The sequence below is a fragment of the Zophobas morio genome, unplaced genomic scaffold (assembly GCF_036711695.1).
Source record: "Zophobas morio isolate AGI-343-1 ecotype UQ-CSIRO unplaced genomic scaffold, CSIRO_AGI_Zmor_V1 ptg000014l, whole genome shotgun sequence".
Lineage (NCBI taxonomy): Eukaryota > Metazoa > Arthropoda > Insecta > Coleoptera > Tenebrionidae > Zophobas > Zophobas morio.
Genome location: NW_026972119.1, coordinates 26,581,489 through 26,604,686, shown reverse-complemented (window position 1 = coordinate 26,604,686; position 23,198 = coordinate 26,581,489). Strand labels below are relative to the sequence as shown.

Below are 23,198 nucleotides of genomic sequence, written 5' to 3'. Positions count from 1 at the left end.
TTTAAGTTTTTAGATTTTCTATTTTTTGATTTTCCGTTTCTCGGTTTCTAGACTTTTCAATGTTTCGATTTTTCAGTTATTCAATTTTTCGACTTTTTGATTTCTCGCCTTTTGAATTTTTCAATGTTTCAGTTGTGGGATTTTTCAACTTTTAGATTCTTCAGTTTTTCTTCCATTTTTGAATTTTTCGACTTCCGTTTTTGGTTTTCTCGGTTTTTACTTTTTCGATTTTCCAATTTTTCGATTCTTAATTTTTTCTTCCATTTTTCATTTTTTTTTAATTTAAAATTTTAGATTTTTCGATTTCTCAATTTTTCAGTTCTTTGAGTTTTCGATGTTCCGAATTTTTGAATTGTAGATTTTTCAGTTTTTTTGTTATGATTTCTCGATCTTTCAATTTTCAACTTCTCGGATTTAGATTTTGCACTTTTTCAATTTTTCGATTATCCAGATTTCGATGTTTCGATTTTTTTATTGTTCAATTTTTCGGTTTATCCATATTTTTTATTTTAAATTTTTCAATGTTTCAGTTTTGGGATTTTCCAATTTATCGATTTTTCGTCCTTCGTCCTTTTTCGTCCTTCGTCCCTTTTTCGTCCTTCGTCCCTTTTTCGTCCTTCGTCCTTTTTCGTCCTTCGTCATTTTTCGTCCTTCGTCCTTTTTCGTCCTTCGTCCTTTTTCGTCCTTCGTCCTTTTTCGTCCTTCGTCCTTTTTCGTCCTTCGTCCTTTTTCGTCCTTCGTCCTTTTTCGTCCTTCGTCCTTTTTCGTCCATCGTCCTTTTTCGTCCTTTTTAGTCCTTCGTTCTTTTTCGTCCTTCGTTCTTTTTCGTCCTTTGTCCTTTTTCGTCCTTCGTCCTTTTTCGTCCTTCGTCCTTTTCGTTCTTCTCGTCCTTCTTGTCCTTTTCGTCCTTCTCATCCTTTTTCGTCCTTCCTCCTTTTTCGTCCTTTTTAGTCCTTCGTCCTTTTCGTTCTTCTCGTTCTTTTTAGTCCTTTTTCCTCATTTTCGTCCTTTTCGTCCTTCTTAGTCCTTTTTCGTCCTTCGTCCTTTTTCGTCCTTCGTTCTTTTTCGTCCTTTTTGTCCTTCGTCCTTTTTCGTCCTCTTTCGTCCTTCGTCCTTTCTCGTCTTTTTTAGTCCTTTTTCGTCCTTCTCATTCTTTTTCGTTCTTTGTCCTTTTTCGTCCTTCGTCCTTTTTCGTCCTTATCGTCTTTCGTCTTTTTTCGTCCTCTTTCGTCTTTTTTCGTCCTCTTTCGTCTTTTTTCGTCCTCTTTCGTCCTTCGTCCTTTTTCGTCCTCTTTCGTCCTTCGTCCTTTTTCGTCCTCTTTCGTCCTTCGTCCTTTTTCGTCCTCTTTCGTCCTCTTTCGTCCTTCGTCCTCTTTCGTCCTCTTTCGTCCTTCGTCCTTTTTCGTCCTCTTTCGTCCTTCGTCCTTTTTCGTCCTCTTTCGTCCTTCGTCCTTTCTCGTCCGTTTTAGTCCTTTTTCCGTCCTTTTTGTCCTTTTCGTCCTCTTCGCCCTTTTTCGTCCTCTTCGTCTTTTTTCGTCCTTTTTCTTCTTTTTCATTTTTTTTCGTCCTTCGTCCTTTTTCTTTCATGTTTCAATGTTTCGATATTTCAATTATGGGATTTTTCAATGTTTCGCTTCTTCAATTTTTCGAATTTTCATTTTTCAATTTTTTGGTTCAAACGATATTTCCGTTTTGAGTTTTTATAATTTTTCCATTTTTCAAATTTTCGATTTCTCAATTTCATCGTTTTTTCATTTCTCACTTTTCCAATTTTTCTACTCTTCAATTTTCCGATTTTTCAATTTTTCGATTTTTCAATTTTTAAATTTTTCAATTTTTCGATTTTTCATTTTAAATCTTCATTTATCGATTTTTCATTTTTTCGATTTTCAGGTTTTCCATTTTTCTCGATTTTTCGATTTTTTTATTTTTGTCTTATGCCTCGTTTCGATTTTTCACTTTTTCACTTCTTCAATTTTTCGATTTCCCAATTTTTTGATGTTTTAGTTTTGGGATTTTTCAGTTTTTAGATACATCCTTCAATTTTTCTGCCATTTTCAATTTTTCGATATTTCAGTTTTGGAATTTTTTAATATTTCGATTTTTTTATGTTTAGATTTTTCAATTTTTGATATTTCAGTTTTTTGAATTTTTAAGTTTTAGATTTCTCAATTTTTCGATTTCGGCTTATTAACTTCCGATTTCTGGATTTCTTGATCTGATGTTTGATTTCTCCTTTTCGTCCTTCGTCCTTTTTCGTCCTCTTTCGTTCTCTTTCGTCCTTCGTCCTTTCTCGTCCTTCGTCCTTTCTCGTCCTTCGTCCTTTCTCGTCCTTCGTCCTTTCTCGTCCCTCGTCCTTTCTCGTCTTTCGTCCTTTCTCGTCCTTCGTCCTTTCTCGTCCTTTTTAGTCCTTTTTCGTCCTTTTCGTCCTTGTTCGTCCTTTTTCGTCCTCTTTCGTCCTTCGTCCTTTTTCGTCCTTTTTTGTCCTTCGCCTTTCTCATCCTTTTTAGTCCTTTTTCCGTCCTTTTCGTCCTCTTCGCCCTGTTTCGTCCTTTTCGTCCTCTTCGTCTTTTTTCGTCCTTATTCGTCCTTTTGTGTCCTTTTTCGTCTTTTTCACCCTCTTTCGTCCCTCGTCCTTTCTCGTCCTTCGTCCTTTCTCGTCCTTTTTAGTCCTTTTTCGTCATTTTCGTCCTTGTTCGTCCTTTTTCGTCCTTTTCGTCCTTTTTCGTCCTCTTTCGTCCTTCGTTCTTTTTCGTCCTTTTTTGTCCTTCGCCTTTCTCATCCTTTTTAGTCCTTTTTCCGTCCTTTTTCGTCCGTTTTCGTCCTTTTCGTCCTCTTCGCCCTGTTTCGTCCTTTTCGTCCTCTTCGTCTTTTTTCGTCCTTTTTCGTCCTTTTGTGTCCTTTTTCGTCTTTTTCACCCTCTTTCGTCCTTCGTCCTTTTTCTTTCATGTTTCAATGTTTCGATATTTCAATTATGGGATTTTTCAATGTTTCGCTTCTTCAATTTTTCGAATTTTCATTTTTCCATTTTTCTTGATTTTTTATTTTTCAATTTTTTGATTACTCAAACGATATTTCCGTTTTGGGTTTTTTATAATTTTTCCATTCTTCAAATTTTCGATTTCTCAATTTCATCGTTTTTCTCTATTTCCGAATTTTCCGATTTTTCGATTTTTCATTTTTTTAAATCTTCATTTTTCGATTTTTCATTTTTTCGATTTTCAGGTTTCCATTTTTCTCGATTTTTCAACCCGATTTTTCGATTTTTTTATTTTTTTCTTATGCCTTGTTTCGATTTTTCACTTTTGCACTTCTTCAATTTTTCGATATCTCTAGTTTTCTACTTTTCGATTTCTCGATTTTCCAATTTTTCGATTTCCCAATTTTTTGATGTTTCAGTTTTGGGATTTTTCAATATTTCGATCTTTTGATGTTTAGATTTCTCAATTTTTCAATTTTTGATATTACAATTTTTTGAATTTTCAATTATTAGATTTTTCAATTTTTCGATTTCGGCTTATTAACTTCCGATTTCTCGATTTCTTGATCTGATGTTTGACTTCTCAATTTTTCGTCATTTCAGTTGTGGAATTTTCCCATTTCTCGACATTTCAGTTTTTCAATTTTGCAATTTTTTAAATTTTGGATTTTTGATTTTTAAATTTTGAAATTTTATATTTTCCGATTTCTTGATTTTTCAGCTTTTTGACTTTACAGTTCTTCGACTTTGATGTACCAAAATCTCGATTTTTCAAGTTTTCCATTTCTCAGTTTTCTAACATTTCAATTTTGAAACTTCCAATTTTTGAATTTTTGAATTTTTGGATATTTTAATTCTTTTTTGAGGTTTTCCAATTTTTCAATTTTTAAAATTTCTTGTTTCTCGGTTTTTCAATTTTTCGATTTTTAAAATATTGATTTTTGAATTTTAAATTTTTCCAATTTTTCGGTTTGTAAAATTTTTTGGTTCCAATTTCTTAATCTATCAATATTTCGATGTTTGAATGTTTCGGTTGTTCGATCTCTCGATATTTCCGTTTTTGAGTATTTTTGTTTTTTGCCTGAAAAAAATTTACCTGTTGTGTAATTTTATAGCACTGGGCTAAAAGAATGGGGAACAAAAACATCAACGTGAAGACTTCACGAGGCACGAACATGTCGACAGTCGGAGTCGACATAGGCGATTGGGTCTACGAAAAAAAAGTACGCAACCAATCATCACACGGTCCCGTGATTTTCAGAACCTGGGACTTCGGTGGCCAAAAGGAGTAAGTTCGTCTAGACCACATAACGCATTTGTTCACCTACATGCTTAGGTATTACGCCACTCATCAGTATTTTTTGTCGAAACGGAGTCTATACCTCGTGGTTTGGCGCATAATAGACGGACATCGAGGTATAAACGAAATTCTACAATGGTTGGTCAACATCCAAGCGAGAGCCCCCAACTCTCCCGTCATCATAGTCGGAACACACTACGACGTAGTCCAGGAATTTAATCCGAACATTTCTGAAGAGTACCAACAGATTATTAGAGATCGGTTTATCAATATCGTGGACGCGGAGAAGTGTGGGTTACCACGTGTCTTGGATACGATCGAAATCAGTTGCAAAACTAGACACAACGTGAAGTTGTTGTGCAATTTGATTTATGACACGGTGTTCAGTCTGAGACCTCCAGGTATGTATGTATCGTTTAGGATGTTTTTAGACAGAAGTAGGCCATGTAAATGTAGTAGTTTGGATGGCAACTAATTTCGTATACGCAAAAAACCCTAGTGAAAATTAAAATTTATCGTATTAGGTTAAGTTGTTTTTAATCGAAGGTTAGAAAATCGGACAAAAACTGTAACACTGTTGCCAGCAATAAATTATACAATTTAATAATGGAAAAATTCGTAAAAAATAAAACACTAAAAGCTCAAAAGATTTTTTACAAGTTGAGTTGAGTTTAAAATATTGTTGTCTGACGCCAGAGTTTCGAGAAGTATTATCGAAAAATTGAAGAGTAATAAAAAAACTGAAGTTAAAAAGTTGGGAAATGGTAAAACTGAAATATCGAGAATCGAAATAGTATTAAATCGAAGTATCAAAAAAATCGAAAAATTTAAAGATCTAAAAACTGAAAAATCGAACTGAAAAATTAAAAGAACGGAAAATCGCGAACTCGCAAAATCCAAGGTTTAAAAAAATCTAGAAATCGAAGAAAAGTCGAAAGATTGAATCCGAGAAATCGAAAAATTGAAAAATCCATAATTTGATTGAAATCGATACATCAAAGGAACAGGAAGTCAAAAAAATCGAAAAATATAGAAATCAAAATAACATAAAATCAAAAAATTGGAACATCAAAATGTCGGTTAATCCAGACAACGAAAAATTTAAAAATCAAAAAATCAAAAATGGTAAAATTGAAAAATGGAAACATCGAAAAATTTGAAAATCGAAACATCAAGAAATCTAAACATCAAAAGATCGAGAATCCGAAAAATCGAATAGTCGAAAAACCGAAAAATCGTTAAACTGAAAAATCTAAAAATTTAAAGATCTAAAAAATTGAAAAATGGGACAACTGAAAAATAAAAAAACGAGAAATCGGAAAATCGCAAAATCCAGGATTAAAAAAAATCGAAAAGTCAAAAAAATTGGGAAATGGTAAAATTGAAATAGCTGAAAAATCAAAAAATTTAAAGATCTGAAAAATTGAAAAATCGGACAACTGAAAAATAAAAAAACTAGAAATCGCAAAATCCAGGATTAAAAAAAAAATCGAAAAATCGAAAAATTGAAAAATCGAAGTCCAATCCTAGAAATCGAAACATTGAAAAATCCATAATATGAAAATTTCCAGTATTGAAATGTTGAAAAATTGAGAAAACGAAAGCTTGATAAATTGAGAAATAGAAAAATCGAAAAATTGAAACATCGAGAAATCGAAACATCAAGGGAACGGGAAGTAAAAAAAAAATCGAAAAATAAATCAAAAAATGAAAAATTGAAGAATCGAAAAATTTTAATATTGAAAAATCCCAAAAATGAAAAATGGAAACATCAAAAAATTTGAAAATCGAAACATCAAGAAATCTAAACATCAAAAGACCGAGAATCCGAAAAATCAAAAAGCTGAAAAATAAAAAAATGAGAAATCGGAAAATCGCAAAATCCAATATTAAAAAAAAAAATCGAAAAATCGAAAAATTGGAAAATCGAAACATTGAAAAATCCATGATATGAAAATTTCAAGAATTCAAATGTTGAAAAATTGAGAAAACAGAAGCTTGATAAATCGAGAAATCGAAAAATCGAAAAATTGAAACATCGAGAAATCGAAACATGAAAGGAACGGGAAGTTAAAAAAATCGAAAAATAAACCAAAAAATGAAAAATTGAAGAATCGAAAAATCCCAAAACTGAAATGGGAAATGGTAAAATTGAAAAATCGAAACATCGAAAAATTTGAAAATCGAAACATCAAGAAATCTTAAACATCAAAAGATCGAGAATCCGAAAAATCGAAAAGCTAAAAAATCGAAAAACTTGAAGATTAAAAAATTTTTAAAATCGGACAACTGAAAAATAAAAAAACGAGAAATCGGATAATCCCAAAATCCAGGATTAAAAAAAAATCGAAAAATTGGAAAATCGAAGTCGAATCCTAGAAATCGAAACATTGAAAAATCCATAATATGAAAATTTCCAGAATTGAAGTGTTGAAAAATTGAGAAAACGAAAGCTTGATAAATCGAGAAATCGAAAAATGGAAACATCAAAGGAACGGGAAGTCAAAAAAATCGAAAAATATAGAAATCGAAATAGCATAAATTCGAAAAATTGGAGCACCAAAATGTCGATTAGTCCAGAAAATAAAATATTTAAAAATCAAAAAATGAAAAAATGAAGAATCGAAAAATTTGAAAATCGAAAAATCCCAAAACTGAAAAGTCAAAAAAATTGGAAATGGTGAAAGTGAAAAATCGAAATATCGAAAAATTTGAAAATCGAAACATCAAGAAATCTAAACATCAAAAGATCGAGAATACGAAAAATCGAAAAGTCGAAAAGTCGAAAAACCAAAAAATCCAAACGCTGAAAAATCGAAAAATTGAAATACCTAAAAATTGAAAAATCGGACAACTGAAAAATAAAAAAACGAGAAATTGGAAAATCGCAAAATCCATCATTTAAAAAAAAATCGAAAAATCGGAGAATCCTAGAAATCGAAACATTGAAAAATCCATAATATGAAAATTTCCAGAATTGAAATGTTGAAAAATTGAGAAAACGAAAGCTTGATAAATCGACAAATCGAAAAATCGAATCATCAAAGGAACGAGAAAGTCAAAAAAATCGAAAAATATAGAATTCAAATTAGCATAAAATCGAAAAATTGGAACATCAAAATGTCGATTAATCCAGACAACGAAAAATTTAAAAATCAAATAATAAAAAATTGAAGAATCGAAATATTTGAATATAGAAACATCCCAAAACTGAAAAGTCAAAATATTGGGAAATGGTAAAATTGAAAAATCGAAACATCGAAAAATTTGAAAATCGAAACATCAAGAAATCTAAACATCAAAAGTTCGAGAATCCGAAAAATCGAAAAGCCGAAAAATCGAAAAACTTGAAGATCTAAAAAATTGAAAAATCCGACAACTGAAAAATAAAAAAACTAGGAATCGGAAACACGCAAAATCCAGGATTAAAAAAAATCGAAAAATCGAAAAATTGAAAAATCGAAGTCGAATCCTATAAATCGAAATATTGAAAAATCCATAATATGAAAATTTCCAGAATTGAAATGTTGAAAAATTGAGAAAACGAAAGCTTGATAAATTGAGAAATCGAAAAATCGAAAAATTGAAACATCGAGAAATCGAAACATTTTCAAAGGAACGGGAAGTCAAAAAAATCGAAAAATAAACCAAAAATCGAAAAATCGCAAAATTGAAATGGGAAATGGTAAAATTGAAAAATTGAAATATGGAAAAATTTGAAAATCGAAACATCAAGAAATTCAAACATCAAAAGATCGAGAATCCGAAAAATCGAAAAACTGAAAAATCGAAAAACTTAAAGATTTAAAAAACTGAAAAATGGGACAACTGAAAAATAAAAAAATGAGAAATCGGAAAATCTCAAAATCCAAGATTAAAAAAAAAAAAAATCGAAAAATCGAAAAATTGGAAAATCGAAGTCGAATTCTAATAGTAATAGTAATAGTAATATATATTTGTGTTACCATACAAAATATTTACACACGTCATAAAATAATTAACAAAAGCTTAATACTAAATCATAACTAACAAAGGAAAAGCACATTAGTTTTGCATTGATTTCATAAATTGAAAAAATTCTTCAAACGAGTAAAATGCATTTTGGATCAGTATTTTCTTAATACATACTTTAAATTGATTGAGATTAGCCTTTTTCATTGCAGTAGGTACCGCGTTGTAAAATTCCACACAATAGTGAGCAATGCTATTTTTAGATCTTTTAAGTCTAATGAAATCATTTCGCAACAAATGCCTATATCGAGTGGCGTATTCATGTTCGCCAGAGCCATAATTCGTTTGGTTTTGATAAATAAATAAAAGACATTGCAATATAAATTCACACGGAACTGTAATAATACCATATTTTGTAAACAATTGTCGACAATCTTCTCTGTATCCGAGTCCACCAATAACCCTAACACATTTTCTCTGAAAAGCGAATATCCTTCCAGCATGAGCAGAATGACCCCAAATGAGTATACCATAAGAGATAATACTGTGAATTGTGCCAAAATAAGCAGTAACAAGAATATTTTGAGAAACAACACTATAAAGCTTACGGAGCAGAAATAATTTAGTTGCCAATTTTTTTAACATATGATCAATATGAATCTCCCAGGTCAATTTCCCATCAAGATAGAAACCAAGAAATTTTACGTAGTCATTTTTATTAATCTCACTTGAAAGTGAAAAAAGTAAATGTTGCGTTTTGTCTTTATTGGCTAACAATTTGTTCGCCGAGAACCAATTACTTATTTGTGTTTCGGCTTCACTTGACATTTCATTTATTCTGTAAATATCTTTCCCAGAAATTAAAACTGACGTATCATCTGCAAATAAAACCAATTTACCATGTAAAGTTAGATTTGATATATCATTAATGTAAACCAAAAATAAAAATGGCCCAAGCACTGACCCCTGCGGCACTCCTGCAACTAATTTTTGCTTAGATGATGCTGAATTATTGAAATATACATATTGTTGTCTGTCAGTCAAATAAGATCTGATCAATTTTAAGCTGTTTTCAGAACGAAGATAATATTTTAACTTGTATAATAATATATCATGACAAACAGTGTCAAATGCTTTTTGCAAATCAAATACACTTAATAAAGAATTTTGTTTTTGTTCGAAAGCCCTTAGTATCTCCGAGCATAACGAATTTGTAGCTAGAGTTGTTGATCTCTTATTGCGGAAACCAAATTGTGAATAATTGAAGAGTGATAAACTTTCAAAGAATTCGCTTAACTGATTTTTCAATATCGTTTCAAATATTTTACCAAATATTGGAACCAATGAGATGGGGCGATAATTTTTTGTGGAATTAATATCCCCTTGTTTTTTAAGAATCGGTACAACTTTAGTTACTTTTAGTTGTATTGGAAACGTATGCTCTTGAATGCAGTGGTTTATTACCTTTGTCATTGGAATAACAATTAGATTTAAAATTGTTTTTAACATTAATATGCATATATTATCAGTATCTTTACTTTTAGAATTTTTCATTTTTGAAACTATATCACGGACTTCATTAAAAGTGACATCCTTAAAAGTGAAACTTGCATCGTAATCTGAAGTTAAGTACGATCGGAAATCTTGTCCAAGTGTTGGAATATTTCCCTGCAAATTTGAACTCAAATTTATGAAGTAATTGTTAAAATCTTCACATGAGATAATGTTTGTACTTTCAATACTCTTTATTTTGCTTTCAGAATCTATAATCTGCCACATTGCTTTTTGCTTATTCAAAGAATTATTAATATAATTGTCATTGTAAGATTTTTTTGCTTTAGCCAATTCTTTAGCGTATACTTTTTTTTGATGTTTAAGATAAGCTGCACTGATTTGATTTTGGTTAGCAAGTTCACAATAAAATTTAACCTGTTCCCTCATCACTCTAAGTCTTTCCGTAAACCAACTCCCTTTTATTTTTGTTATGTTCGTGGTTCTAAATGTTTTTAAAGGGAAACAAATTTCTACGGCATTTACAATTTTTTTATAAAAAGTGTCAAACTTCTCTTGGCAATTTAAAGTATTATTATCTACAAAGTCCCAATTTACTTGTTCCATATGATTATAAAATTTAAACAAACCTAATTGTGTTACAGGACGATGTGTTATTTCCTTTTTTACTGTATTTATTTTGGAAGTCATAAATGTAATACAAACACCAGCATGATCAGATAGTCCAGGGTTGTAAGCGGTTGCTAAATATTTATCTGCAGACAAGTTTGTGAAGATATTGTCCAGGCAGTTTTTGCCTCTAGTTGGGGAAGTAATAAGTTCTTTTAAATCAAACGACCTTAGGAGATACCTTAATGTTTGCACTTGATTATCATTTAAATTAAAGTGAGTATTAAAGTCACCAGAAATAATAATTAGTTCTTTTTTTTTACACATTTCAGTTAATAATAATTCTAATTGTAGGAGGAATATGTCGAAACTACCTTTAGTGGATCTGTAGAGAGAAATTATGTTAAAATTTCTAAATTTAATAGCTGCAAATTCAGCATGAATTTCTTTGCAATATCTTTCGACCTTTAAAGTTTTACATAAAGGTAAAACAGAGTTATGGACAAATATACTTACACCACCATGTATATGTTCGCGTCGACAAAAATGTGACAATAACGTATAGTTTTCAAATAAACAGACACCTAACTGATCCTCTTGTAACCAGTGCTCATTGATGCACAGAATATCAAGCGGTTGATCAGCCTGTAGAAATGTATTCGTTTGAAGAATTTTGTTGCTAAGGCTTTGAATGTTCAGCTGAAAAAGATTTATAACAGAATCATTTGAATTACACAATGTAAAATTATTTTTCCTCTTTTCTAAATTTAATGGCTTAGTTAACCTGATTTCAGAGACCTTAACATTATTGTCATTAACATTGGCAAATGATATATGAATATTTGAATTTACGTTACACTCATTGTTGCGCTTGAAGTTTGGTGAGCAGTAGCTGTCTCCTTCTTTAAAAAATAAAACTTTTTGACGATTATTCCACTTGGCCATAGATCCTCTTTGAGACACTCATTAAAAATTTCTTGGTCCAATGTCACCTTAAATGAGATACTTTTGGCATTATCTCGTTTGGATAGCGCTTCAATTAAAAATTCTCTATTTGGAAACTTTGATTTTAGAAAATTGGTAAGATCTTTTTCTTCAGTGTCAAGCATTAAATTTCCTACGTAAACGTAACCTTTTCGCTGAACAGCTCTCAGCCCTGAGTTTGGGGATGCCTCCGCTTTTCCCCGAATAAATTTCCGTTTGTTTTTCTTGGAAATTACAGTTTGAAAGTCCTCCTGTGGCTTTTCGTTTAATGAAGATAACGAATATGTTTTACCTGGATCATCTTTTTTAGTGGGTTTGGGTATATGCTCTTCTCTTCTGGATGTCTGTTTTTCTTTGTTTAACACCAACGAAAATGAAGTTGGAAATGATGTACTCGAATCATGAATCGTGGTAAATTTTTCTGAGGTCTTATTTCCTACTTCTTGCTCATTATATTGGGAAGATATGGGTATTATTTTTTCCGAAGCGTTAGAATAAAAATAATTACTAATCGACGGTTCACGCAGCTGGTTAGAAAAACCTAGAAATTGAAACATTGAAAAATCCATAATATGAAAAATTCCAGAATTGAAATGTTGAAAAATTGGGAAAACGAAAGCTTGATAAATCGAGAAATTGAAAAATTGAAATATCAAAGGAACGGGAAGTCAAAAAAATCGAAAAATAAACCAAAAAAGGAAAAATTGAAGAATCGAAAAATTTGAATATCGAAAAATCCCAAAACTGAAATGGTAAAATTGAAAAATCCAAAACATCGAAAAATTTTAAAATCGAAACATCAAGAAACCTAAACATCAAAAGATCGAGAATCCGAAAAATCGAAAAGCTGAAATTCGAAAAACTTGAAGATCTAAAAAATTGAAAAATCGGACAACTGAAAAATAAAAAAACGAGAAATCGGAAAATCGCAAAATCCGGGATTAAAAAAAATCGAAAAATCGAAAAATTGGAAAATCGAAGTCGAATCCTAGAAATCGAAACATTGAAAAATCCATAATATGAAAATTTCCAGAATTGAAATGTTGAAAAATTGAGAAAACGAAAGCTTGATAAATCGAGAAATCGAAAAATTGAAATATCAAAGGAACGGGAAGTCAAAAAAACCGAAAAATAAACCAAAAAATGAAAAATTGAAGAATCAAAAAATTTGAATATCGAAAAATCCCAAAATCGAAATGGGAAATGGTAAAATTGAAAAATCGAAACATCGAAAAATTTGAAAACCGAAACATCAAGAAATCTAAACATCAAAAGATCGAGAATCCGAAAAATCGAAAATCTGAAAAATCGAAAAACTTGAAGATCTAAAAAATTGAAAAATCGGACAACTGAAAAATAAAAAAATGAGAAATCGGAAAATCGCAAAATCCAGGATTAAAAAAAATCGAAAAATCGAAAAATTGGAAAATCGAAGTCGATTCCTAGAAATCGATACATTGAAAAATCCATAATATGAAAATTTCCAGAATTGAAATGTTGAAAAATTGAGAAAACGAAAGCTTGATAAATCGAGAAATCGAAAAATTGAAACATCGAGAAATCGAAACATCAAGGGAACGGGAAGTCAAAAAAATCGAAAAATAAACCAAAAAATGAAAAATTGAAGAATCAAAAAATTTGAATATCGAAAAATCCCAAAATCGAAATGGGAAATGGTAAAATTGAAAAATCGAAACATCGAAAAATTTGAAAACCGAAACATCAAGAAATCTAAACATCAAAAGATCGAGAATCCGAAAAATCGAAAAGCTGAAAAATCGAAAAACTTGAAGATCTAAAAAATTGAAAAATCGGATAACTGAAAAATAAAAAAATGAGAAATCGGAAACACGCAAAATCCAAGATTAAAAAAAAAATCGAAAAATCAAAAAATTGGAAAATCAAAGTCGAATCCTAGAAATCGAAACATTGAAAAATCCATAATATGAAAATTTCCAGAATTGAAATGTTGAAAAATTGAGAAAACGAAAGCTTGATAAATCGAGAAACCGAAACATCGAGAAATCGAAACATCAAGGGAACGGGAAGTCAAAAAAATCGAAAAATAAACCAAAAAATGAAAAATTGAAGAATCGAAAAATTTGAATATGGAAAAATCCCAAAACTGAAATGGGAAATGCTAAAATTGAAAAATCGAAACATCGAAAAATTTGAAAATCGAAACATCAAGAAATCTAAACATCAAAAGATCGAGAATCCGAAAAATCGAAAAGCTGAAAAATCGAAAAACTTGAAGATCTAAAAAACTGAAAAATCGGACAACTGAAAAATAAAAAAATGAGAAATCGGAAAATCGCAAAATCCATGATTAAAAAAAAAATCGAAAAATCGAAAAATTGGAAAATCGAACTCGAATCCTAGAAATCGAAACATTGAAAAATCCATAATATGAAAATTTCCAGAATTGAAATGTTGAAAAATTGAGAAAACGAAAGCTTGACAAATCGAGAAATCGAAAAATCGAAACATCCAAAGAACCAGAAGTCAAAAAAATCGAAAAATATAGAAATCGAAATAGCATAAATTCGAAAAATAAGAACATCAAAATGTCGATTAATCCAGAAAACGAAAAATTTTCAAATCAAAAAATTAAAAATTGAAGAATCGAAAAATTGGAAAATTGAAGTCGAATCGTAGAAATCGAAACGTTGGAAAATCCATATGAAAATTTCCAGAATTGAAATGTTGAAAAATTGAGAAAACGAAAGCTTGATAAATTGAGAAATCGAAAAATCGAAAAATTGAAACATCGAGAAATCGAAACATCAAGAGAACGGGAAATCAAAAAAAAACGAAAAATAAACCAAAAAATGAAAAATTGAAGAATCGAAAAATTTGAATATCGAAAAATCGCAAAATTGAAATGGGAAATGGTAAAATTGAAAAATTGAAATATGGAAAAATTTGAAAATCGAAACATCAAGAAATCCAAACATCAAAAGATCTAGAATCCGAAAAATCGAAAAGCTGAAAAATCGAAAAACTCAAAGATTTAAAAAACTGAAAAATGGGACAACTGAAAAATAAAAAAATGAGAAATCGGAAAATCTCAAAATCCAGGATTAAAAAAAAATTAAAAATCGAAAAATTGAAAAATCGAAGTCGAATTCTAGAAATCGAAACGTTGAAAAATCCATAATATGAAAAATTCCAGAATTGAAATGTTGAAAAATTGAGAAAACGAAAGCTTGATAAATTGAGAAATCGAACAATCGAAAAATTGAAGAATCGAAAAATTTGAATACCGAAAAATCCCAAAATCGAAATGGAAAATGGTAAAATTGAAAAATCGAAACATCGAAAAATTTGAAAATCGAAACATCAAGAAATCTAAACATCAAAAGATCGAGAATCCGAAAAATCGAAAAGCTGAAAAATCGAAAAACTTAAAGGTCTAAAAAATGTAAAAATTGGACAACTGAAAAATAAAAAAACAGAAATCGGAAACACGCAAAATCCAAGATTAAAAAACAAATCGAAAAATTGGAAAATCGAAGTCGAATCCTAGAAATCGAAACATTGAAAAATCGAAAAATTGAAACATTGATAAATCGAAATATCAAGGGAACGGGAAGTGAAAAAAATTAAAAATTAAACCAAAAAATGAAAAATCGAAACATCGAAAAATTTGAAAATTGAAACATCAGGAAATCTAAACATCAAAAGATCGAGAATCCGAAAAATCGAAAAATTTAAAGATCAAAAAATTGAAAAATGGGACAACTGAGAAATAAAAAAACTAGAAATCGGAAAATCGCAAAATCCAGGATTTAAAAAAATCGAAAAATTGGAAAATCGAGGTCGAATCCTAGAAATCGAAACATTGAAAAATCCATAATATGAAAATTTCCAGAATTGAAATGTTGAAAAATTCAGAAAACCAAAGCTTGATAAATCGAGAAATCGAAAAATCGAAACATTAAAGGAACGGGAAGTCAAAAAAATCGAAAAATATAGAAATCGAAATAGCATAAATTCGAAAAATTGGAACACCAAAATGTCGACTAATCCAGAAAATAAAAAAATTAAAAATCGGACAACTGAAAAATAAAAAAAAGAAAAATCGGAAAATTGCAAAATCCAGGATTAAAAAAAATCGAAAAATTGGAAAATCGAAGTCGAATCCTAGAAGTCGAAACATTGAAAAATCCATAATATGAAAATTTCCAGAATTGAAATGTTGAAAAATTGACAAAACGAAAGCTTGATAAATCGAAAAATCGAAAAATCGAAAAATTGAAACATCGAGAAATCGAAACTTCAAAGGAATGAGAAGTCAAAAAAATGGAAAAATATAGAAATCGAAATAGCTTAAAATTGTCAAATCAAACGAACTTACCTGTGAAGTTCGATTCCAATTATATTAGACGTCCAGTCCGAAGATATCACTTGATTTTAGATACTGGTAGTATGCCCTTTGTGCTACTCTACGCCACTGAGTTTAAAGATTGTTATTTCCCCCTCTCTGGGTACTGCTCCACCGGTTCTCCGTTGCTGCGTCATTTTGTTTAAAGTGGAATGCACAACCTGGCGTGAGGGTAAAGATTTATACCGTGTACGGGTTGGGTGGGAAGTGATATCTTCGGACTGGACGTCTAATATAATTGGAATCGAACTTCACAGGTAAGTTCGTTTGATTTGACAATTATATCACGACGTCCAGTCCTCGATATCACTTGATTTTAGATACTGGTAGCTGTTTAAAGTTAGTAAGGTTGTGCAAAAAAGAATAAGAACTTGCCCCCTAGTGTAAATTTGTCAAGGTAACAAGACTAATATTTTGCGGTCTGTAAAATTTTTCGTCCGAAGGCGAATGTGTCCCGCAAGGGTCGATTATAGACTTGTGTAAACATTTTGGAGGTATTAGACCACCCACACACGTTTTGTTTATCATCGCTGAAGACAGCCCGGTTCGTTTTGCTGAAGAGCTCGATGCATGTCTCGTGGAATGGGCCGTGAAAATTGATATGTCCACCCCCGATTTTTCCAATATACGTTTGATCCAACGACTAAAGGTTTTGGTTGTGTCTATGTAGTCCATGAGCGTGATTGCCGCACATGTCGCTGGTTGGTCGAGGAAGTATGGAATGTGCAGTCAGGGCTGTTCCCCGCTGCGAATTGAAGGTTTCGTGGTGTGATCAATGACAAATTTTGAAACCTTGTTCGTCTTCCCCAATCTGAGACAATTTGATAAGATGCAGTGCCTGCCGCCGTTGTCCTGTTATCAACGCTAGTAGGGTAATTAATTTCGCTGATAAAAGGCTGAGGGGGAGAGGGTGATGGGCGAAGTACGTTTTCAGGTGTCCTAAAACACGACTGAGGTCCCAAGTCGTTTGATATTTGAGTTTTTGGGGCCTCAATCGTTTTATGCCTTTAAGACAATCGTTTTATGCCTCTAAGAAACCTTCTTGGTTACTGTCGTTTCCAACATCGCCGGGCAGGATGACAGCTAACGCTGAGCGATAGGAGTTGAAGGTGCCATTAGCAGCATTCGTTTTTGTATACAAATGTTGTAAGAAGATGATTACCGCCTCTGTTTGGGTGGTGTAAACAGGAATTCCCTTTCGTAACAATATCTCTATAACTTGTAGCTGACGTTATATTGTCTTAAGGTGCTGGGAGTAATGGACGCTATTGCCGTGGTGATAGCCGCTGGTGGCATTCCCTTCAAGCGTAAGCCTTCCCCGATAATTTCCCTGCCACCAGGGTGAGGTTGGCTGCAAGTAGATGACGTGTCCTGAAAGGGGATGTTAATAGTGACTCGTCTGGTTCAAAAAATATAACTGGGCTAGTCAACAGTCTTTCGAAAAATGGGGACCATGGTTGTGAAGGCCAATGCGGCATTACCACTACGCCCTCAGCTTTGTGCGTAAGACTAGAGCAAACGGTGGGAAAGCGTAAAAGTAATTATAGTTCCAGGGAACAGTAAATACATCACATGCGATTGCGCCTGGATCTTGATGCCACGACACATATTGGGGCCATTTATGGTTCAACTGCGATGCAAATAAATCTATGGTGGGGCAACCAAACCGTTGAATAATTTGTTGGAAAGCTTGTTCATTGAGACTCCATTATGTATCTGTGGAGTGTTCGTGATTCGCAATCTGCGTCTATATTGTCTTTTGGAGCGGATATGTGCCGCGTATAATCATAAATCGCGTATTTCACACCACTGCCAAATTTCCATAGCTAAATCGCCTAGTTCTGGGTGTCGAACGCTACCCATTTTTGATATAGCTTAGCGCGGTGGTATTGCCTGTTCTGATCAGTATGTTGCCTGATCTGAGTGGTTTACAAAAAACATTTTAGACCAAAAAATGTTGCTAGTAATTCTAGATAATTGATATGTTTCGTTTTTCTTTCTCTTATTCCACCAACCGTGTCTATTCTCCCCGTTGCAGTGTGCCCCCCCCCAACCGTTTAAAGAAGCGTCAGTGAAAATGATTCGCTGATACTCGTCTTACTGAATAAAGTTGTTTTTTTTTTCTTTTTTTTTTTTTTTTTTTTCTTTACTCGAATTGCGGTGTTCCACCGCATGAAGTCTGGCAGAAAAACAGCTGACAGTTGTATTTTTGCTTTACAGTTTAAAGCATGGTGGGAAAGCGCTTTGCATTTTCCTCCTTCTAGTTGTCGAGTATATAGCCAACCGTATTTAATGGCGGTTGTCCGAATGTGGAGTTCTTGACGTTTCTCCGGAGGGAGAGCAATTGTCATGGTTTTTCTGTTGAATAAAAAACCCTAAGTACTGACATGTCTGTGAGGGGTGTAGCTGACTCTTTGATCATTGATTATGAATCCCAAGGATTGTAGGACGTGAACGGTTTTTCCCGTTCCCCGTAGGCAACCGGAATATGAGTTGCCAAGTATGAAAAAATCGCCTAAATATTTGACGCATAAAATACCTTGAGGACGCAAGTAAGTAACCTCGTAATTTTGCTAAATACATTCGGAACTATCGCTAACCCGAAAGGCAGCGCTGTAAATTCGTACAGGTTTTGTTCAAATTTAAATCTCAAATATTTCCGAAGACTTGAGTGAATTGGGATGAATAAATACGCATCGGTAAGATCGAGTGACGTCACATACATGTTAGGCTGTAAAAGTCGTGTGACGGTACGATAATTATAATTATAATCATCCATTTTGAAGTGAGGTGCCAAAATGAATTGGTTTAAGCGTTTTAAATTAAAGATGAACCTGGAGGGCAGCTTCGATTTTTGTCGAAGAAAATATGGGGACAGGTGTTGCTATCTCGATTGCCCCGGTGTTTAATAATTGGGATACGACCTCGGCCAAACCTGTGTTTTGGGTGCGTGGTAGCTTTCACGTAGGCGGTGCTACTTGATATGGAGTGGCTTGGAATGGGATTTTATAGCCCTTAATCCAGTTTAAGATGTTTGTATTTTTGGTGATCTTTCACCAGACCAAGACATAGTGACTTAATTTTACCAGCATAACGGTGGTTTACCTCAGTTAACGGGGTTGATGGCGATTGTATTTCGTGTGGCTGGATGCCGGGGGTTGCCCTCGGCATGATCTCGTCTCTCCCTGGCGGCGAGTCGGGCCTGCCCGGTTTAAAGACCTATTGCCAGACGTTGACTGTGATGAACCGACTGTTGGTTTGTTCTAGTTTGCCCCGGCGTCTTTTTTCCTGGGAGTCCCCGTGGGAGGGCCAGGAGGCGGGGCCTTCAGGTCGTAGCCCGACTTTTGGAGGGCTTTGGCAGTCTTTAGGCGCTCTGCAAGGACCTCGCCAAAAAAGGGAGGTATCAGTCTGACTTTGTGCAATGTTTCTTTTGCTGACTTGTTGAGATAGGGCAAGACTGGTGTCGCCCGAATTATGACATATGGTAAAAAAAAAAGTTTGTCAAATTTTTTATTGCGTCGGAACCCAATGTCAGAAGCTCTGACTGTGAAGGGGTGGAAGTCAATAATATATTGAAGACTTGACTCAATGGTGCCAGCCCAAGGCCCACGTGTTGCTGAGCCGAAAGTGCGTGGTTGTCTTTTTTGACGATCAGAGCGAGTAACGCTGGCATCAGTTTCGAGTTTAAAATTGGCTCCTGTAAGTTGGGGCAATTTTTTGGCAGGAAGTATTTATTTTTAAAGACCACGAACTATCCAAGCCGTTGGGTACATAAAGAGTCCAACGACTAGCGAGAGCCGTGTGCAAGGCAAACTCGGTAGTTTTTGATTCGGAAAGGATCGGCGCCAAATATGGTCAAGATCTCCTCCTCCAGAGCCGGGTCTTAGATCGCTAAAATGGGCGAGTCCGGTTCTGTCTCCGCACGAGACGTGGGGTCCGGTTCTGGCTCGGCGCGAGACGCTGAGTCCGCTGGTTTGTCGCTCGAATGTTCGAAGCGTGTTATAGCTCGCTGGCGCTGGTGTGATCGACGCTCGCACCTGTGTGTGGGCTGCGTGATCTGGAGCGGCTGGTGGACCGACGAGGACGCCGACTTTTTGCGCGTTCTCGTACGTCTGCTGGGCTGCTTTGACGACGACACTGCCGAGTGGTTACGCAGTGCCGTACATCTGAGTGTTGGCGGTCTCCGCGATAAGAACGCCGAGTCTTTACGCGTGTCTTATCGTGGGACAGGGAGCGGTCGCGACGGCGATGTTTTCGCCTTCGCTTGCAACGGTCTTCCAACGTTCGTAAGCGCCGTTTCAGCTCCCCGCGCGAAAGGCGAGCCGAGGACTCTGACGAGGCGTCTGAGGAGGTACGGCGATTGTCGGCTGGCATTGTTGCCTGCAAGAGATTGCTGGAAGTCTAAAAATGTTAGAAAGATTACCTGTGCAGATGAACAGGATGTTCTGATGCAACACAGTGAAAAGATAATTTGCTGGTTGCAGAGACTCGTGGTGTCGAGGCGGCCACAAAGGAACGAATGACGCAGCAACGGAGAACCGGTGGAGCAGTACCCAGAGAGGGGGAAATAACAATCTTTAAACTCAGTGGCGTAGAGTAGCACAAAGGGCATACTACCAGTATCTAAAATCAAGTGATATCGAGGACTGGACGTCGTGATATAATCGAAAAGTTGGAACATCAAAATATCGATTAATCCAGAAAACGAAAAATTTAAAAATCAAAAAATCAAAAATTGAAGAATCGAAAAATTTGAATATCGAAAAATCCCAAAACTGAAAAATTAAAAAAATTGGGAAATGGTAAAACTGAAAAATCGAAACATCGAAAAATTTGAAATTCGAAAAGCTGAAAAATCGAAAAATTTAAAAATCTAAAAAACTGAAAAATAAAAAAACTAGAAATCGGAAAATTGCAAAATCCAGGATTAAAAAAAAATCGAAAAATCGATAAATTATGTCGAAAAAATGTTGAAAAATTGAGAAAACGAAAGCTTGATAAATCGAGAAATTGAAAAATTGAGACATCGAGAAATTGAAACATGAAAGGGACGGGAAGTCAGTAAATCAAAATATACAGAAATCGAAATGGCATAAAATCAAAAAATGGTTATTATAATGATTTCGATTATTCCAGAAAACGAAAATTTTAAATAAAAAAAATTAAGAAATCAAAATTTTTAAAAATCGAAATATTGGAAACAAATAAAAAATATAGAAAAAAAAAAGAAAAATCGAAGAACTAAAAAAGTAAAAAATCGCAAAATTACCAAATTGTAAAATAGAATAATAACAAAATTGAAAAGCAGCATACCTTCAAAAACGTGCAATTGTAAAATAATTAAACTGAAAGAAAAATCAAAAACTTGAAAAATTAAATGTGAAATTTAATTAAAAATTGGATAACTGTAAACTCGAAAATTTATTACACTGTAAAATTATTAAATACAAAAATTGAACAATTGAAAAATGAAAAATCGAAAAATTGAAAAATCAAAAAACTGAAAATCCTAAAACTGAAGTCAAAAAATTTGGAAATGGTAAAACTGAAAAATCGAAACATCGAACATCTCCACTGAAAAGGCGAGAAATGGAAAAACCGAAAAATCGAGAAATAACATTAAATCGAAATATCGAAAAATTTAAAATTTGAAAAAATCGACAAATCGAAAATTCGGGAAAGCGAAACGTTTGTGTTTATTCCAGTGATAGTTTTTTTACAAAATTACTTGGATAATAATATAATAATAATAATAATAATTGTGGCAAATCAGCCTCAAGTGAACGTCAATGAATCAGTTTATCCAACGTGAAAAAAAATTCATGGCTCACTTTTGTTTAGAAACATCCTGAGCAATTTATAAGCTCTACGTTTGAAAAATCAACCAATTGGCACTTACATGTTTTAGGAAGTAAGGAATTGCTACTAGAACAAAAAGTTCCGGCGACGTATCTGGCTTTAGAAGACGTGGTCAATCACATAGCTGCTGAACGAAGAATGAACGGACTCGACCCGGTCTTGAACGCCGAACAGTACCGCACTATCGTGACAACCGAAATGCAACAGCGTTTCAATCGGGTGTTTCGAGACTGGGCGGAACTTCATCAAGCCACTCTATTTTTACACGACAATGGTACACTTCCACTTTTGAACCTATCCATTTCACTTTCTGTCACTATGTTATATATGTAGGGGTGCTACTTCACTACGACGACGCCACATTAAAAGACCTCTACTTCTTGGACCCGCAATGGTTGTGCGATATGCTAGCCCACGTCGTAACCATCCGCGAAATTAACCCATTCGCCCGCACTGGCGTAATGAAACTCGACGACTTGAAGCACATCTTCAAAGCTAGTAGTATCGGACCCATGGACACCAGAGGCTACATAGTAAATCTTCTCAATAAATTCGAAGTCGCGCTGACTTGGGACTCCCGGACTCTCTTAATTCCGTCTTTGTTGCCGTCTGAAGAAGATATTTTGTTGGCGCAGATGTATCCTGGTCAGTTTCATCCCCTTGTTAAGGTTAAAGTGCCCTTGAGGTCGCGTGGGTGGGCTGTGAGGAGTAAGAAAATCACTGTGTCGCCGAAGTCGGTGCTTTATAGGGATACGACGTCGCAGGGAAAGTTTCAGATGAGTTTGCCTTCGACGTCTACGGCGAAGAATGGTAATGACACGGTGGTAACGTAATTGATTTAATGTAAATGTTGTGTCGTAGATGAAGTTGAGGAAGAAGCAAAATATTACGTGACGAGTTCTCCGACTGATCAAACCATTACGAGGTTGCTCTTGATGTCGTATTTTCCGTCGGGGTTTTGGTCCCGATTGATATCCAGGATTTTGGCAGATGACAGCATTATTGACATAATTCGATCCTTTTTCATTTTGCCAAAAGAGGTAAGTGTTTTGTTCATTGTTTTTAATTAGCACTCTAATAAGAAACATTGATTGAAAGTTATATATGCAGGATTTCCCACGCCCCTAAAGTACAATAGGTACAACAATTCCTGCTTTTTTGAAAAATTATAAAAATTTATTTTGCGACTTTTGTGTTTTGGCTCTATTTTTACTTTACTAGTGAAAAAATGAAAAATTGAAAGTTCGAAAATCGAAAGAATAAAAAAATTTTCGAACAACTGAATAATGGAATTGAAAATTTGAGAAATTGAAAAGTAGAAAAAGTTAAAGAATGTAAAAATTAAAAATTGAAAAGTCAATTAATTGAGAAATGGAAAAACAGGAGAGTGGAAAAATTGAAAATTAAAAAGTAAAAAAATTGAAAATTTGAATATCGAAATATCGAAAAGTAAAAAAATGGAAAATTCGGAAAAGAAAATTTAAAAAATTGAAGAGTTGACAAATCGAAAACGAAACAAATTGAAAATTCGAAAACGAAAATCGAGAATTCGGAAAACCGAACATTCGAAAATCTGAGAATCCAAAATCGATAAAACAAAAATTCGAAAATCGAAA

At 33.5% G+C, this 23,198-nt stretch overlaps 1 protein-coding gene across 3 annotated transcripts in view; it reads left to right on the top strand.

Annotated features, from left to right (window-relative positions):
• The window catches only part of LOC135128717 (leucine-rich repeat serine/threonine-protein kinase 1), a 69,126-nt gene that overhangs the window by 31,643 nt on the left and 14,285 nt on the right, over positions 1 to 23,198 (top strand). For all 3 annotated transcript variants that reach the window (XM_064055755.1, XM_064055753.1, XM_064055756.1), the window contains 5 exons: positions 4,096 to 4,268; positions 4,317 to 4,681; positions 21,632 to 21,856; positions 21,916 to 22,392; positions 22,444 to 22,622. In XM_064055755.1, coding sequence (XP_063911825.1) covers positions 4,096 to 4,268; positions 4,317 to 4,681; positions 21,632 to 21,856; positions 21,916 to 22,392; positions 22,444 to 22,622 — 1,419 coding nt within the window. The remainder of the gene's footprint in view (positions 1 to 4,095; positions 4,269 to 4,316; positions 4,682 to 21,631; positions 21,857 to 21,915; positions 22,393 to 22,443; positions 22,623 to 23,198) is intronic.